A 15,796-nucleotide genomic window follows, 5' to 3' on the forward strand; every position below is an offset into this window, starting at 1 on the left:
GCTACTCTGAAATTTTTCTCAGGTTGCTAGTGGCCTATAGATCACTCCCAGAAATGTGATTGCTCCTTCTTGGTTTTTAAGCTGCCAATCCTGCCGCTCTCTCAACCATGTCTCAGTGATAGCAATGACATCATACCCCCATGTTTTAATTTGCGCCCTCAACTCATCTGTCTTGTTTGTTCGACTCCTTGCATTAAAATAATTAAAATTGTGCCAAATTCCCTTGTGACCCAACTGGTCGAGACATTCTATGCCTTCCTGATTCACTTGCTGTCTCTTCTTGGTCTGTGCATCTCCCCCTGCTGAACATTCTCTCAGGATCCCATTATCTTACCAAGTTAGTTTAAAACCTCCCAATAGCATTCGCAAACCTCCCTGCAAGGATGCCGGTTCAATTTCAGTTCAGGTACAAATTGTCTGCGTTGTACACGTACCCTTATCGCCAAAAATGGTCCCAATGTCCGAGAAATCTAAAGCCCATCGTCCTGCACCATCTCCCCAGCAACGCATTCAATTGGACTGACCTACTATTTCTATACTCGTTGGCATGTGGCACCAGAAGTAATCCAGAGATCACTGACTTCTGGGTCCTGTTTTTTTTTTATAAATGTCCTTCCGAGCTCTCAAAATTCTGCTTGCAGGACCTCATCCCTCTTTCTGCCTACATCGTTAGTACCAATGGGTACCACGATACCCGTATCTTTTCCCTCCCCCTTCAGTATGCCACAGAGCCATTCATTGACATCCCGGACCCTGGCACCAGGGAGGCAACTTACCATCCTCGAGTTTCCTTTGCAGCTGCAGAAATGCCTGTCTGTTCCCCTCACAATTGAATCCCCCACCACTATAGCCCTGATGTTTTTTCTCCTTCCCTCTTGTGCAGCAGACCCACACATGATGCCATGAAGTTGGCAGTCACTGATTTCCCCCACACAATCATTGCCCACAACAGTATCCAAAATGGAGGGGGGGGTCTCAGTTTTGATTAGGGAATCAATTACAGCAGTATTTGGCTAAAATGAAGAAAATCTTATTGTAAGGAAGAAAACATGAAAATTGTGATCATATAACTTACAGTGCAGAAGGAGGCCATTCGGCCCATCAAGTCTGCACCGGCCCGTGGAAATAACACCCCACTTAAGCCCACTCCTTCACCCTATCCCCAGAACCCAGTAACCCCACCTAACTTTTTTGGACACCAAGGGCAATTTAAGATGGCCAATCCACCTAACCTCCACATCTTTGGACTGTGGGAGGAAACCGTAGCACCCGGAGGAAACCAACGCAGACACGGGGAGAACGTGCAGACTCCGCACAGACAGTGACCCAAGCCGGGAATCAAACCTGGGACCCTGGAGCTGTGAAGCAACTGTGCTAACCACTGTGCTACCGTGCTGCTGATTGGACATAATTTATTGAATCAACCAAGGTACTGCACTTCTGCTCATCATCAAATAGCACTAATACCAAATGATGCATTATGCAGATAAGATGAAATACCACCTGATCACACGATTCATCTCTTGCACTCCGTCTTTCTGATAAATAAGTTCAAAATGAAGACAGCAGGTAAAATAGCAGAAGTACTCACGAGGATTTTGTCTCTGCTCCAGCTTCTGCCGCACATTTGGAGCAAAGTTAATTGCAGTGCCTGACTTGGACAACTTCCTATATAAAAGCAGATAAAGGAACACCTGTGATTATGGAGTTATACTGTGATTATATTAGCAGAGGACAGATTGTCCAATTACCAAATTCACAAGATTAGAAACATAGAAATCTGGAGCAGGAGGCCAATCGGTCTTTCAAGCCTGCTCCGCCATTCAATATAGAGTTATTGATGTTTACAGCATGGAAACAGGCTCTTCAGCCCAGCTTGTCCATGCCACCCAGTTTCTATCACTAAGCTCGTCCCATTTGCCCGCATTTGGCCCATATCCCGCTACACCCACCCTGCCCAGTAATTGTTGAACTACCTTTTAAAGGAAAACATTGTACCCACCGCTACCACTGCTTCTGGCAGCCTTTGGGAAAAGATATTGACCATCAACCTTATCTATGCTCCTCATTATTTTATAGACCTCGAAAAGATCACTCCAATCATGGCTGATTCTCAATTCCAATGTCATATTTCTCCTCATTCCCTTTCATGCCATTAAATTTTAAAAGATTGTCCATCTCTTTCTTGAATACAATAGGAAGGGGCGATGGCACAGTGGTTAGCACTGCTGCCTCACAGCTTCAGGCACCTGCGTTCAATTCCGGTCTCGGGTGACTGTGTGGAGTTTGTACATTCTCCCTGTCTAGGAGTGGATTCCTTCCAGGTGCTCCGGTTTCCTCCCTCAGTCCAAAGATGTGCAGGTTAGGTGGATTGGCCAATTATTATTATTAAATTGCACCTTAGAGTCGAAAGGGGTTACTCGGATAGGATGGAGGCGAGTACTGAAGTAGGGTGCTATTGCCAAGAGCTGGTGCAGACTCGATGGGCAGAATAGCCTCCTTTTTCACTGTAAATTCTATGTCTAGTCGCATTTTAAGTGCCACAGGCGACACGGTAGCACAGTGATTAGCACCGTTGCTTCACAGCTCCAGGGTCCCAGGTCTGATTCCTGGCTTGGGTCACTGTGTGTGTGGAGTCTGCACTTTCTTCCTGTGTCTGCGTGGGTTTCCTCTGGGTGCTCCAGTTTTCTCCCACAGGTCTTAAAGATGCGCTGTCAGGTAATTTGGACATTCTGAATTCTCCCTCTGTGTATCCGAATAGGCGCCGGAATGTGGCGACTAGGGACTTTTCACAGTAACTTCATTGCAGTGTTTGTAAGCCTACTTGTGACAATAAAAATTATTATTAGTAAGTCAAAACCTACATCTTTGATTAAGCTTTTGTTCACCTGACTCAATTGCCTTGTGTGGCTCGGTGTGAATTTTGTTTGATAACACCCCTGTGAAGCATCTTAATGGATTAAAACTGTTGTGATGCTGATGTTCCAAATGCCCAAGTTCAATGCCGCCTACTAGGCTTATTCATTACAACTACTTAATTCATGGAATAGAATCACAAAGTAGAATTATAAAATCCCTGCTATCTGAAGGAGGCCATTCAGCCCATCAATTCTGCACCCCACCTAGGCCCAATCCCACACTCTAACCAGGAACAATAGGAATAAATAACTTTTGGAGTTCACCTATTCGTTCCTTGAATGTCTGCCATTGCATGTCACTATCTTTCTTTCAGAAATGTTTTCCAGTCTAGCATAGCCAACTCATGCCATCATATTCTTTAATTTGAGATTCAGGACCCTGGTCTCAGAATTAACCTCACTTTTCACATTGATAAAGACTATCACATGGTCACTCGTCCCCAGGGGTTCTCTCATGACTAGATTGCCAACTAAGCCTTTCTAATTCCACGACACCCAGTACAAGATGGCCTGTTCCCTTGTTGGTCCTGTTCCCTTGTTGGTTCCTCAACATATTGGTCCAGAAAACCATCCCGTGTACACTCCAGAAATTCCTCCTCTATTGTATTGTAACTAATTTGACTTACCCAATCTATATGCAGATTGAAGTCACCCATAATCACAGATGTTCCTTTATCATATGCATCTGTGATTTCCTGTCTAATGCTGTTCCCAACATGACCACTTCAGTTTGATGGTCTGTATACTACCCTACAAATATTTTTTGCTCCTTGGTGTTTTTTTTTTTTTAAACTCAACCCATACAGATTTCACACCCCTCAATAGCTTCTTCAAATCAACAATGGAACTCCACCACCTTTTCCTTTCTGTCTGTTTTTCCTAAAAACTGAATATCCCTCAATGTTTAGCTCCCATCCTTGATCTCCTTGAGCCATGCCTTGGTAATCCCAACTATATCATACTCCTTTACAAACATCTGCACAACTAATTCATCCATTTTACTGACCTGAACGCTTGGAGCATGTGACATTTTAAAATGGATGAATTAGTTGTGCAGATGAGTCCTGTACACAAGGACAAATCCAACCCAGCCAATTTCCACCCTATCAGTCTACGCCCCATCATCAGCAAAGTGATGGAAGGAGTCGTGAACGCTGCTATCAAGCAGCACTTACTCAGCAATAATCTCCTCACGGACGCTCAGTTTGGGTTCCGCCATGGTCACTCAGCTCCTCACCTCATTACAGCCTTGGTTCAAACATTAGACAAGAAATCAATTTTCCATATTGCTGGGTAGATGCCAGTGTTGTAGCTGTGCTGGAACAGCTTGGCTAGGGGTGCAGCAAGTTCTGGGGCACTAGTGTTCAATACGTGGATGCTCCAAAGTGTTTCCAGCTGCTGCTCCAGGTCTGAAACCCAGCCTTCCAGGAGCTGCAGCGAGAGAAACGTCCTGCACACATGCTGAAAACATTCCTGGTCCCCCACGTGGAGAAAGAGCACACCACAGCACATCTACTGCCATGACTTACCCTTTAAATTAAATACATCCTTTTTGATATCAAATAATATTAACCGTTAACTAATATTAACTGGGACCTTTCTTCTCTTAAAATAAGTTAAAATGTCTTCACAAGATAGCTGAAGGTACCTTTTTAATTCTACATATTGAACAAAAGTTTAGAAAGTCGAACAGGATTTGCAAAATATTCCATATACAATGTCGAGTATAAGTTGCAGTTTATCCACACTTGCGGGGGTTCAGTCACTGTCATTTTCATTTCAACTAGGCTATCTATACGCAAGAGAAAGCTTCTATGTTAACTCTTGATCAACCAAAATATATTCAGTGACTTGCTCTATTTTAATAGAAGGGTCATCTCTCATCTCCCTTTAAGCATGGAAAAGGAATAGCATCCACTTCAACATGTTACCATAGCGTTTTAAAAACAAAAACATGCATGTATAAGTACAAACAAGGCAGCAACATTTGAGTTTTGCCACACTCTTATCTTGTTGAATTCTATTGCCACATGGTGCTGGAACTGGATTATCAAACCATGTTTCACTGCTTCTTCGTTGACTGACCTTCTGAAATATTTAAACAAATGCCCTGATTTTGCCCCTCCTTAATTCTACGGTTTTTCTTTCAGATTTAAGACTCATGTTTTTCTGGAGAACAACTTGGGAATTTTATGTTATATTGAGGGTAGCCAATATCGCCTGACTATTCAAAAAAAAAAAGGTCGAGAGAAAACAGAAAACTACAGACCAATGAGCCTCAACTCAGTAATAAGGAAGTTGCTGGAGTCCATTATCAAGGATTTCATAGCACAGCATTTGGTATAATCAGACAAAGTCAGCATGGATTTATGAAGGGGAAATCATGCTCGACAAATCTATTGGAATTCTCTGAAGATGTAACTAATAGAGTTGACCAGGGAGAACACTGGGTGGATGTGGTTTATTTAGACTTTCAGAAGTCTTTCGACAAGGTCTTACACAGCATATAACTATGTAAAGTTAAAGCGCATGACATTGCGGGTAGTGTCTCGAGATGGATAGAAAGCTGGTTAGCAGATAGGAAGCAAAAATTTGGAATAAATGGGTCTTTTTCTGATTGGCAGGCAGTGATCTTGCTTAGGACATCATATGTTAATGATTTGAACGAGGGAAATGAATGTAGTATTTCTATATTTACAAAAGATACAAAGTTGGATGGGATGGTGAGCCGCGAAGAGGATGCAGAGATGCTTCAGCGGGATTTGGACAGGCTGAGCGAGTGGGCGTATGCATAGCAGATGCAGTATAATGTAGATAAATGTGAGGTTATCCGCTTCAGTAGCAAAAATAGGAAGGCATTGTTTGAATGGGTGTAAATTGAGTTGTGAATACTCAGTGAGACCTTGTGGGCCAGTCGCTGAAAGTAAGTGCACAGATACAGCAGGCACTAAAGAGAGCATACACTATGTTGGCCTTCATAAGAACATAAGAACTAGGAGCAGAAGTAGACCGTCCAGCCCTTCGAGCCTGCTCCGCCATTCTATAAGATCATGGCTGATCTTTTCGTGGTCTCAGAACCACTTACCCGCATTCTCGGCCTATCCCGTAATTCCTTTATTTTTCAAAAAAACATCTACCCTATCTTTAAATATATTAAATGAAGTAGTGTCTACTACTCCTTTCGGTAGGGAATTCCATACTTTAACCACCCTCTGAGTGAAGAAGTTCCTCCTTGATTCAGTCCTAAATCTGCTCCCCCTAATCTTGACGCTATGCCCTCTTGTCCTACCAGTGGAAACATCCTTTCTACTTCTATCTTATCCATTCCCTTCAAAATTTTCTATGTTTCTATTAGAACCCCCCTCGACCTTCTGAATTCCAGTGAATATAATCCCAATCTACTCAGCCTCTCCTCATACGATAACCCCCTCAACTCCGGAATCAGCCTAGTGAACCTCCTCTGCACCCCCTCTAGTGCTAGCACATCCTTTCTCAAGTGTGGAGACCAAAACTGCACACAGTACTCCAGGTGTGGCCTCACCAGCACCTTGTACAACTGCAACATTACCTCTCTACTTTTAAACTCAATCCCCTTCGCAATGAAGGACAAAATTCCATTTGCCTTCCTAATTACTTGTTGCACCTGCAGACCAACCTTCTGTGACTCATGCACAAGTACACCCAGGTCCCTCTGCACAGCAGCATGCTGCAGCTTTTTGCCATTTAAGTAATAATCCGTTATATTGTTACTCCTACCAAAATGCACAACTTCATACTTATTGACATTATACTCCATCTGCTAGACCTTTGCCCACTCACTCAATGTGTCAATGTTCCTCTGTAAGGTTTTACAGTCCTCAGTACACTTTGCTCTGCCACACACCTTCGTGCCATCTGCAAACTTGGATACCTTACACGTAGTTCCCAACTCCAAATCGTCTATATAAATGGTAAATAATTGTGGTCCCAACACCGATCCCTGAGGCACACCACTCGTCACTGATTGCCAGCCAGAATAGCACTCATTTATTCCCACTCTTTGTTTCCTGTTAGACAACCAATCCTTTATCCATGCTAGTACTCTACCCTAAACACCATGCATCCTTATCTTATGCAGCAGCCTCTTCATAGAGAGAGGACTGGAGTATCGGAATAGGGATGTTTTACTACAATTACATAGGACATTGGTGAGGCCACACCTAGAGTATTGTGTGCAATTTTGGTGTCCTTATCCGAGGAAGGATTTCTTGCTATGGAGGGAGAGCAGCAAAGATTTTCCAGGCTGATTCCTGGGCTGGCAGGACTGTCATATGAGGAGAGACTAAGTTGGTTAGGATTATATTCACTGAAGTTTAGAAGACTGAGAGGGGATCTCATAAATCTTACAAAATGCTAACAGGATTAGACAGGGGAGATTCAGAAAGAGTGTCCCCGATGGTGGAGGTGTCCAGAACTAGGGGTCATAGTTTGAGGATAAGCGGTGAATCTTTTAGGACTGAGGTGAGGAGAAATTTCTTCACCCAGTGAGTGATGAATCTGTGGAATTCACTATCACAAAAAGTGGTTGAAGCAAAAACCGTGGGAATTACAAGGAGGAATTTGTTATAGCTCTTGGGACGAAAGGGATATGGGGGAAGGCTTGATCATTGAAAGTGATGATCAGCCATGATCACAATGAATGCCGGACCAGGCTCAAAGGCCCGAATGGCCCCTTCCTGCTTCTATCTTCTATGTATGTAAATGCATTATGAGCCAACATCATTGCGTTTCCCTCGAGTCAGAAGAAACTTGGAGTTCCACAAGCAATTTCAAAAATATTGATTTTTTTTTTTTTTTAAACATTAGCCTGCTCATAAAGTAGGTGTGGCACCAGAAATCCTGCTAACCTTACAGAAAGAACCATGGTTGACAAGAGTGGTTGAATGTCTTGTTAAGAGGAAGAAGGAGACTTAGGCAAGGCTGAGGAAACAAGGTTCAGACAGGGCGCTGGAGGGATACAAGATAGCCAGGAGGGAACTGAAGAAAGGGATTAGGAGAGCTAAGAGAGGGCATGAAAAATCTTTGGCGGGTAGGATCAAGGAAAACCCCAAGGCCTTTTACACACGTGAGAAATATGAGAATGACTAGAGCGAGGGTAAGTCCGATCAAGGACAGTAGCGGGAGATTGTGTATCGAGTCTGAAGAGATAGAAGAGGTCTTGAACGAGTACTTTTCTTCAGTATTTACAAACGAGAGAAGCCATATTGTAGGAGAGGCCAGTGTGAAACAGACTGGTAACCTCGAGGAGATACTTGTTAGGAAGGAAGATGTGTTGGGCATTTTGAAAAACTTGAGGATAGACAAGTCCCCCAGGCCTGACGGGATGTATCCAAGAATTCTATGGGAAGCAAGAAATGAAATGGCAGAGCCATTGGCAATGATCTTTTCGTCCTCACGGTCAATAGGGGTGGTATCAGGGGATTGGAGAGTGGCGAATGTCGTGCCCCTGTTCAAAAAAGGAACAGGGATAACGCTGGGAATTACAGGCCAGTTAGTCTTACTTCAGTGGTAGGCAAAGTAATGGAAAGGGTACTGAGGAATAGGATTTCTGAGCATCTGGAAAGTCACTGTTTGATTAGAGATAGTCAGCACGGATTTGTGAGGGGTAGGTCTTGCCTTACAAGTCTTACTGACTTCTTTAAGGAAGTGACCAAGCATGTGGATGAAGGTAAAACAGTGGATGTAGTGTACATGGATTTTAGTAAGGCATTTGATAAGGTTCCCCATGGTAGGCTTATGCAGAAAGTAAGGAGGCATGGGATAGTGGGAAATTTGGCCAGTTGGATAACGAACTGGCTAACCGATAGAAGTCAGAGAGTGGTGGTGGATGGCAAATATTCAGCCTGGAGCCCAGTTACCAGTGGTGTACCGCAGGGATCAGTTCTGGGTCCTCTGCTGTTTGTGATTTTCATTAATGACTTGGATGAGGGATTTGAAGGGTGGGTCAGTAAATTTGCAGATGATACGAAGATTGGTGGAGTTGTGGATAGTGAGGAGGGCTTTTGTCGGCTGAAAAGAGACACAGATAGGATGCAGAGCTGGGCTGAAAAGTGGCAGATGGAGTTAACCCTGACAAGTGTGAGGTTGTCCATTTTGGAAGGACAAATCTGAATGCGGAATACAGGGTTAATGGTAGGGTTCTTGGCAATGGGGAGGAGCAGAGAGATCTTGGGGTCTATGTTCATAGTTCTTTGAAAGTTGCCACTCAAGTGGATAGAGCTGTGAAGAAGGCCTATGGTGTGCTAGCGTTCATTAGCAGAGGGATTGAATTTAAGAGCCGTGAGGTGATGATGCAGCTGTACAAAACCTTGGTACGGCCACATTTGGAGTACTGTGTGCAGTTCTGGTCACCTCATTTTAGGAAGGATGTGGAAGCTTTGGAAAAGGTGCAAAGGAGATTTACCAGGATGTTGCCTGGAATGGAGAGTAGGACTTAACGAGGAAAGGTTGAGGGTGCTAGGCCATTTCTCATTAGAACCGAGAAGGATGAGGGGAGACTTGATAGAGGTTTATAAGATGATCAGGGGAATAGATAGAGTAGACAGTCAGAGACTTTTTCCCCGGGTGGAACAAACCATTACAAGGGGACATAAATTTAAGGTAAATGGTGGGAGATATGGGGGGGGGGGGGGGGGGGGGGGGGATGTCAGAGGTAGGTTCTTTACCCAGAGCGTAGTGGGGGGCGTGGAATGCACTGCCTGTGGAAGTAGTTGAGTAGGAAACATTAGGGACCTTCAAGCGGCTATTGGATAGGTACATGGATTAGGGTAGAATAATGGAGTGTAGATTAATTTAATAAGGGCAGCACGGTAGCATTGTGGATGGCACAATTGCTTCACTGCTCCAGGGTCCCAGGTTCAATTCCGGCTTGGGTCACTGTCTGTGTGGAGTCTGCACATCCTCCCCGTGTGTGCGTGGGTTTCCTCCGGGTGCTCCGGTTTCCTCCCACAGTCCAAAGATGTGCAGGTTGGGTGGATTGGCCATGATAAATTGCCTTTAGTGTCCAAAATTCTATTATAATCTATGATTAACCTAGGACAAAAGTTCGGCATAACATCGTAGGCCGAAGGACCTGTTCTATGCCGTATTTCTCAATAAAAATTATGAACTTTTCCTTTACTGAGTATAAAGATTTGATTCATAGACACTCAACTATGTGAAACACCGAAAATAGGAAGAGTAGGCCATTCAGCTCATTGAGCTTGCTCCACCATTCAACAATGGAGGGCTGTGACTTGTGGCGTTCCTCAGGGATCAGTGCTGGTACCTTTGCTGTTTGATATATATTTCTATAAATGATTTAGAGGAAAACCTAATTGGTTTGATGAGTAAGTTTGCGGACGACACAAAGGTTGGTTGCGGATACAATGAGGACTGTCAGAGGATACAGCAGGGTATCGATCGGCTGGGGAGACGGCAGAGAGAGTTTAATCCGGACAAATGGATGTCCGAGAAGTCATGTTGCAGCTGTATAGAACCTTAGTTAGGAAGCACATGGAAAATAGTGTCAAATTCTGGTCGCCACACTACCAGAAGGATGTGGAGGCTTTAGAGAGGGTGCAGAAAAGATTTATCAGGATGTTGCCAGGTATGGAGGGCATTAGCTATGAGAGGTTGGAGAAACTTGGTTTGTTCTCACTGGAACGACGGAGGTTGAGGGGCGACCTGATAGAAGCCGACAAGATTATGAGGGGCATGGACAGAGTGGACAGTCAGAAGATTTTTCCCAGGGTGGAAGAATCAATTACAAGGGGGCATAGATTTACGGTGCGAGGGAAAGGTTTAAAAGAGACGTACGAGGCAAGTTTTTGTTTACCCCAGACAGTGGTGGGTGCCTGGAACTCGCTGCTGGGGGAGGTAGTGGAGGCAGGTATGATAGCGACTTTTAAGGGGCTTCTTGACAAATGCATGAATAAGATGGGAATAAGATGGGAATAAAGGGATATGGTCCCAGGAATGGTAGAGGGTTTTAGTTCAGACAGGCAGCATGGTCAATGCAGGCTTGGAGAGCTGAAGGGCCTGTTCCTGTGCTATAAGTTTCTTTGTTATCATGGCTGATCTTCTATCTTAATGCCATACTCCAGTGCTGTCCCACCTCTTCACAGCTTTAACATCTATAAGTCCCTTTCCTTAAATATATTCAGTGACTTGGCCTCCACAGTCTTTTGTGGCAGATAATTCCACAGGTTCACCAGCTTCTGAGTGAAGACATTTCTCAGTCCAAAATGGCCCAACCCATATCCTGAGGCCGTGACCTTTTGTTCTCGACCTCCCACCCATCCAGAGGAAACAATATCCCTGAATCCAGTCTGTCCGCCCAATCAGAATTTTATACGTTAGATCCCCTCTCATTCTTCTATATTCCAATACAGGCCCAGTTGACCCAATCTCTGCTCATATGACAATCCTGCCACCCGAGCAGAACCTTCACTGTACTTCATCCACGGCAAGTATATCCTTTCTTAGATAAGGAGACCAAAACTGCACATAATACTCCAGGTATGATCTCACCAGCTGCAGGAAGACATGCTTGCTCTTGGACTCAAGTCCTCTTACAATAAACCAACATACTATTTGCCTCCCTGACTGATTCCTGTACCTGCAGGCTTGCTTTTGGTGACTGGTGCATGAGGACACCCAGGTCCCTTTCTACGTCAGCATTTCCCAATCTGTCACTATTGAAATAATACTGTGCCATTCTGTTTCTCCATTTGAGTGGATAACTTCACATTTATCCGCATTATACTGCAAATGCCATTTATTTCCCCACTCACTCACCTTGCCTAAATCCTTCACCTTCCCACCAAGTTTCATTGCAAACTTGGAAATATTACTTCTGGTTCCCTCAAGCAAATAATTGATGCATATCATTAATAGCTGGGGCTGAAGCACTGACCCCACTCAGCAGGACCCCACTCATTACCATCTGCCACTTGGCAAAAGACCCATGTATTCCCACTCTGTTTCCTAATCATGAAGCAACTGTCAATCAATATTACCCCCGAGCCAAAGCACTTTAATTTACACACGAACCTCTTGTATGGGACTTTATCACCCTTATCTGTGTTTTTTTTTGTTTTTTTAATATTTTTATTCTCCTTTTTCACATTTCCTCCCAAATTTACACCCACCAACAATAAACAATAATCAGTAACAAGGATGTCAATCCCCATATCAACAACAATGATCCCATCCTCCCACCAAACATCAGCCCGCATGTTCACATAAACAAATGACAAAAAGGAATCAGGAATCGCCCCATGTCACCAGTAACACACAGTCCCCCTCCCACCAATCCTCCCAACCAGCCCCAGCAATCCTCCCAACCAGCCCCCCCCCCCCCAACCAATGCTCGATGTTATCCATAATGAATAATGCTCATGAATTGTAGAATGCCTCCATCCTTCCCCTCAGTTCAAACTTAACCTTCTCAAGAGTCAAGAATTCCAACAGGTCCCCCACCCCGCCCCACCAATCAGGATCCGCCTTTGGGCGATCAACAAGGCGAAGGCTGCAACATCTGCCTCCACACCCGTTTCCAACCCCAGCTGGTCCGACCCCCCGAATTTGGCCTTCCGAGGGCCCGGGCCATGTTTCACGTGCACCATTTTAGAGATTATGCTAAAAACTTTGTTCCAGCAATCCTCTAGCTTTGGACAGGACCAAAACATATGAACGTGATTTGCGGGCCCCCCCCCCACCCCGCAACGTTCACACACATGTTCTGCACCTTCAAAGAATCGGCTCATCCTCGCCCTTGTGAGGTGTGCTCTATATACCACCTCCAGCTGGATCAGCCCCAACCTCGCACACGAGGTGGAAGCATTCACTCTCCGCAGCATAGAACCCCTCCTCCATACCCACTCCCAACTCTTCCTCCCACTTTGCTTTGATCCCTTCCAGTGGTGCCTTCTCCTCTTCCAAAATAGCTCCGTAAACCGCTGACACTACCCCCTGTCGTCAGCAGCTCCTCCAGCAGTGTGGAGGCTGGCTCCACCGAGAAGCTCTGTATCTCTTTTCTGGCAACATTTCGAACCTGCATGTATCTAAACATTTGCCCCTGCTCCAGCCAATATTTGGCTTCCAGCTCCTTCAATCCTGCAAACGGACACCCAAGAAACAAGTCTTTTAGTGTCTCAATCCTTCTCCTCCCATTTCCAAAAAATGTCCATCCCACTTCCTTGGCTCAAATCTGTGGTTCCCCCGAACCGGCATTTCCCTTGACCCTGCCCCCAACCCGAAATGATGGTGAAACCGCCTCCAACTTCCCAGTGAAGCTATTATTACCGGACTCCCTGAGTATTTTCCCGGGGCCATCGGGAGCGGCTCTGTTGCTAGCGCCTTCAATCCCCCTGATCCTTATCTATTCTACCAGTTACATACAACATAGAACAGCACAGTACAGGCCCTTCAGCCCACGATGTTGTGCCGACCATTTATCCTAATCGAAGATCAACCTAACCTACACCCCTTCGGGTGCCTGTCCAAGAGTCGCTTAAATGTCCCTAATGACTGACTCCACCACCTCTGCCAGCAGTGCAATCCACGCACCCACCACTCTCTGTGTAAAGAACCTACCTCTGACATCTTCTCTATACCTTCCTCCAATCACCTTAAAATGATGTCCCCTCATGATAGCCATTTCCACCCTGGGGAAAAGTCTCTGGCTATCCACTCTATCCATGCCTCTCATCACCTTGTACACCTCTATCAAGTCACCTCTCCTCCAAACTCCTATACAACGCTCCCATGGCGAGTGTACTGACAAACAACACCAACGCCCGATACTTCCAGCTGCACAGGGGCACCAGACAAGGATGCCCACTATCCCCACTGCTGTTCGCCCCAGCAATCGAGCTACTAGCAATTGCGCTCAGAGCGGCAAAAAGCTGGAGGGGGATCCGAAGGGGCAGCAGAGAGCACAGAGTCTCACTCTATGCAGATGACCTGCTCCTCTACATCTCAGACCCACAAAGCAGCATGGACGGAATCACCGCGCTCCTGAAGGAGTTTGGCGCCTTCTCGGGCTACAAACGCAACACGAGCAAAAGCGAGTTCTTCCCAGTACACCCACAAGTAGGTGGGGCAGCACTAGTGGGACTGCCGTTTAAACAAGCCCGACTCAAATTCCGCTACCTGGGGATCCAAATAGCCCACGACTGGAAAGGGGTCAACAAATGGAACCTCACCAGTCTGACAGAGGAAGTAAAAAAGGACCTGGAAAGATGGAACACAGTCCCACTCTCCCTTGTGGGGAGAGTACAGATGGTCAAAATGAACGTGCTGCCCAGGTACCTCTTCCTACTCAGAGCATCCCGATCTACATCCCCAAGGCCTTTTTCCAAGTAGTAGATAAACTAATCATGACGTTCGTATGGGGTGGGGTGGGGGGTATGTCAGACAAAGCTCCCATCTGTAACAACCACAGGTTCACACCAGCACTGACCGACGCCACCTTCAAAAGGTGGAGACAGGACGAGGGGACACTGACAGTCAGGGACCTATACACCAACGGCAGGGTTGGGACACTGGATGAACTGACAAATTCCAGCTGACCAGGGGGAATGAGCTAAGGTACCTGCAGCTCAGAAACTTCTTACTAAAGGAGACAAGGACTTACCCACAACTGCCACGACCGACCCACAACCGCCACGACCGACATTACTGGAAGAGTTACTGGACGCAAGCATATAAAAGAGAGAGGAAACTGCAGCGACACGTATGACCAACTGGAAGAAGGGGCCGACACCATACTGGACACAACAAGGAAATGGGAGGACCTGGGGATCGAGATTGGGTGGTAACTCTGGAGCGAAGCACAGCATAGGGTCAACTCCACCTCCATCTGCGCAAGGCTCAGCCTGACGCAACTAGAAGTGGTACATAGAGCAGACTTAACAAGAACCCGTATGAGTAGGTTCTTCCCGGAGGTGGAGGATAGAAGTGAACAGTGCCAAGGAGGCCCGGCCAACCACGCCCACATGTTCTGGTCTTGCCCCAGACTTGTGAAGTACTGGACAGCCTTCTTCGAGGCAATGTCCAAAGTGGTGGGGGTGAGGCCCAAAAGTGGCGGTCTTCGGGGTTTCAGACCAGCCAGATCTATTCCTGGGGAGGAGGGCGAACACCCTTGCCTTTGCCTCCCTGATCGCCCGCCGTCGAATCCTGTGAGGCTGGCGGTCAGCAGCACCACCTAAAGCTGCAGACTGGCTATCCGACTTCTCGGAATCCCTCCAAATGGAGAAAATTAAATTCGCCATCCGAGGGTCAGACGACAGCTTCCACAGAACGTGGGAGCCATTCACCCGATTGTTCCAGGAACCAGGGGAAAGCAGTCAAAGCATCAGAGGGCAAGATAGAACGGGGGGGGGGGGGGGGGGGACACAACTCATTCTAAGAGGAAGGAAGGGGGGGGGGCGGACAACAACTCACTAAGAGGAAGGAAAGGCGAACCGCGGGGGGGGGGGGGGGGGGGGGGGGGGGGGGGGAGAGAGACAGGGAACAATAGAGGAGATCCAGGGAAGTAGGAAGGGGGCAGGCAGAGAAACGTTAACCAACCTGACATCCACAGGAACAGAGAAAAAGTAGAACACAGGCGGAGGACGGGAGGGCCGGCGCAAGCGGCAGCGTGCACGAGAATACAACAGCAGCGAAATCCGACTGGGAGAAGAGAGGGGCAACACCGGCACCAGACCCACTCAAGGATTGCCCTCCAGAAGTGCCTCGCCGACACAAACGGATGCCTACTTACAGGTATATAGATATATCATATCCTGTGTACATAACGGCGAAGTATACTCTGTACAAAAACTCAATAAAAAACATTTTTTTTTTAAAGTCAC

At 46.1% G+C, this 15,796-nt stretch overlaps 1 protein-coding gene across 1 annotated transcript in view; it reads right to left on the minus strand.

Annotated features, from left to right (window-relative positions):
• The window catches only part of g2e3 (G2/M-phase specific E3 ubiquitin protein ligase), a 336,184-nt gene that overhangs the window by 317,741 nt on the left and 2,647 nt on the right, over positions 1–15,796 (minus strand). The window contains exon 2 of the mRNA XM_038790247.1: positions 1,592–1,668. Coding sequence (XP_038646175.1) covers positions 1,592–1,668 — 77 coding nt within the window. The remainder of the gene's footprint in view (positions 1–1,591; positions 1,669–15,796) is intronic.

The sequence above is a fragment of the Scyliorhinus canicula genome, chromosome 2, assembly GCF_902713615.1.
Source record: "Scyliorhinus canicula chromosome 2, sScyCan1.1, whole genome shotgun sequence".
Classification (NCBI taxonomy): Eukaryota; Metazoa; Chordata; class Chondrichthyes; order Carcharhiniformes; family Scyliorhinidae; genus Scyliorhinus; species Scyliorhinus canicula.